General features: G+C 42.7%; 1 protein-coding gene across 1 annotated transcript; it reads left to right on the top strand.

Annotated features, from left to right (window-relative positions):
• Positions 1-1,389: 1,389 nt before the first annotated feature.
• Positions 1,390-1,872, top strand: LOC139189464 (uncharacterized). The gene is made up of 2 exons (XM_070808420.1): positions 1,390-1,675; positions 1,739-1,872. Exons 1-2 carry the CDS (start codon positions 1,390-1,392, stop codon positions 1,870-1,872), a joined length of 420 nt encoding a protein of 139 aa, XP_070664521.1.
• The last annotated feature ends 225 nt before the right edge of the window (positions 1,873-2,097 follow it).

The following is a 2,097-nucleotide window of genomic DNA, read 5'->3' as shown; positions in this document are numbered from 1 at the left end:
GCACAACCTCTTTGCCGTCTCCTACAAAAAGAAGTGGCGTTTGAATTCACCAAGGAGTGCACGACATCATTAAATCAACTCAATGAGTTGTTAACCACGGCACCCATCATTGTTCCACCAGATTGGAGCCTACCTTTCGAGCTTATGTGCGATGCGTCCAACTACGCTTTAGGGGCTGTTTTGGGACAAAGGAAGGACAAAAAGCCACACGTCATCTACTATGCCTCACGGACGTTGAATGATGCACAATTGAACTATTCCACTACAGAAAAAGAACTTCTTGCCGTTGTTTTTGCTTTAGATAAGTTTAGATCATATCTAATTGGTACTAAAGTAATTGTTTTCACTGACCATGCAGCATTGAAGTACTTGCTCACCAAAAAGGAGGCCAAGCCACGACTAATTCGGTGGATGTTGCTACTTCAAGAGTTCGACATAGAGATTCGTGACAAAAAGGGAAGTGAGAACGTAGTGGCTGACCACTTGAGCCGAATGGTGCATAATGAGGAGGCTTTGCCAATTTTGGAGACATTCCCCGATGAACAATTGCTGTCCATAAAGGTTAGTGAGCCTTGGTATGCTGATTTGGTGAACTTTTTGGTGACAAAACGAATTCCAAGCACTTACACTAGGCACCAACGTGATAAACTTAGGCATGATGCACGGTTTTATGTGTGGGATGATCCATATTTGTGGAAATTTTGCCCGGATCAAATTGTTCGTCGTTGTGTGCATGATTCTGAATTTCGTTCAATTTTAAGTTTTTGTCACACATATGCATGTGGTGGGCACTTTGGCACACAAAGAACTGCCCTTAAGGTATTACAATGTGGATTTTATTGGCCTAGTATTTTTAAGGATGCTAGAACTTTTTGCTTAACATGTGATAAATGCCAACGAATGGGTAACATTGGTGCTAGGGACCAAATGCCGCAGGTTTCTATCCTAAATGTTGAAATTTTCGATGTTTGGGGTATTGATTTTATGGGTCCCTTTCCTTCTTCGTATGGTTTTATATATATTTTGCTTGCAGTTGATTATGTGTCAAAGTGGGTGGAAGCAAAGGCCACCCGAACTAATGATTCTAAAGTGGTTGCAGATTTTATTAGAACTAACATTTTTGCAAGGTTTGGCATGCCACGAGTGATCATTAGTGATGGAGGGTCACACTTTTGCAACCGGACCATTGAGGCGTTATTGAGGAAATACAATGTCAATCATAAGGTTTCTACTCCTTATCATCCTCAAACTAATGGCCAAGCCGAGGTTTCCAACCGTGAGATCAAGCAAATCCTAGAGAAGACCGTTGGGCCAACGAGGAAGGATTGGAGTTTACGGTTAGATGATGCACTTTGGGCGTATCGTACGGCGTACAAGACACCCATTGGAATGTCCCCCTTTCGGCTTGTCTATGGCAAACCGTGCCATCTCCCCGTTGAGTTGGAGCACAAAGCTTATTGGGCCGTCAAGAAGTTTAACATGAACCTCGATGAAGCGGGAAGTCACCGGAAGTTCCAATTGAATGAGCTTGATGAGATACGGCACGAGGCATATGAGAACGCAAGCATTTACAAGGAAAAGACCAAGGTGTTCCATGATAAGATGATTAGAGGCAAAACGTTCGCAATTGGGCAGAAAGTGCTATTGTTCAATTCCCATTTACGTTTGTTTCCCGGTAAGTTACGTTCCAAGTGGATTGGACCGTTTGTTATTACTAATGTTTTTGTTCATGGTGCAGTCCAAATCCAAAGCTTGAAAACGGGACACGAATTCAAGGTAAACGGGCATCGTTTGAAGCCGTACTACGAGAACTTTGAGGAGCATACCGTGGATGACATTCCCTTGCATGCCGTGGACTCCATTGAGGAGTGAATGGGTTCTTCGTCCAGCTGTATGACGTTAAAGCAAGCGCTACTTGGGAGGCAACCCAAGCATTCAACAAAGGAGGACATAGAGAGCACTCCAATTCCAGATTTGCGTTCCTAAACCCTTCTCTTTGTTGTTGTTTTCATTTATGCCATGTTAAATTGCTTAGTTGCTGTTTTGTTTGTTTGTTTGTTATTTGTGTTAGTCTATGCTTGAAACATTGAGGACAAT

This window comes from Malus domestica, chromosome 11, assembly GCF_042453785.1.
Source record: "Malus domestica chromosome 11, GDT2T_hap1".
NCBI classification, from domain to species: domain Eukaryota; kingdom Viridiplantae; phylum Streptophyta; class Magnoliopsida; order Rosales; family Rosaceae; genus Malus; species Malus domestica.
The sequence above is the reverse complement of the archived record's forward strand: the minus strand, read 5'-3'. Positions and strand labels throughout refer to the sequence as shown.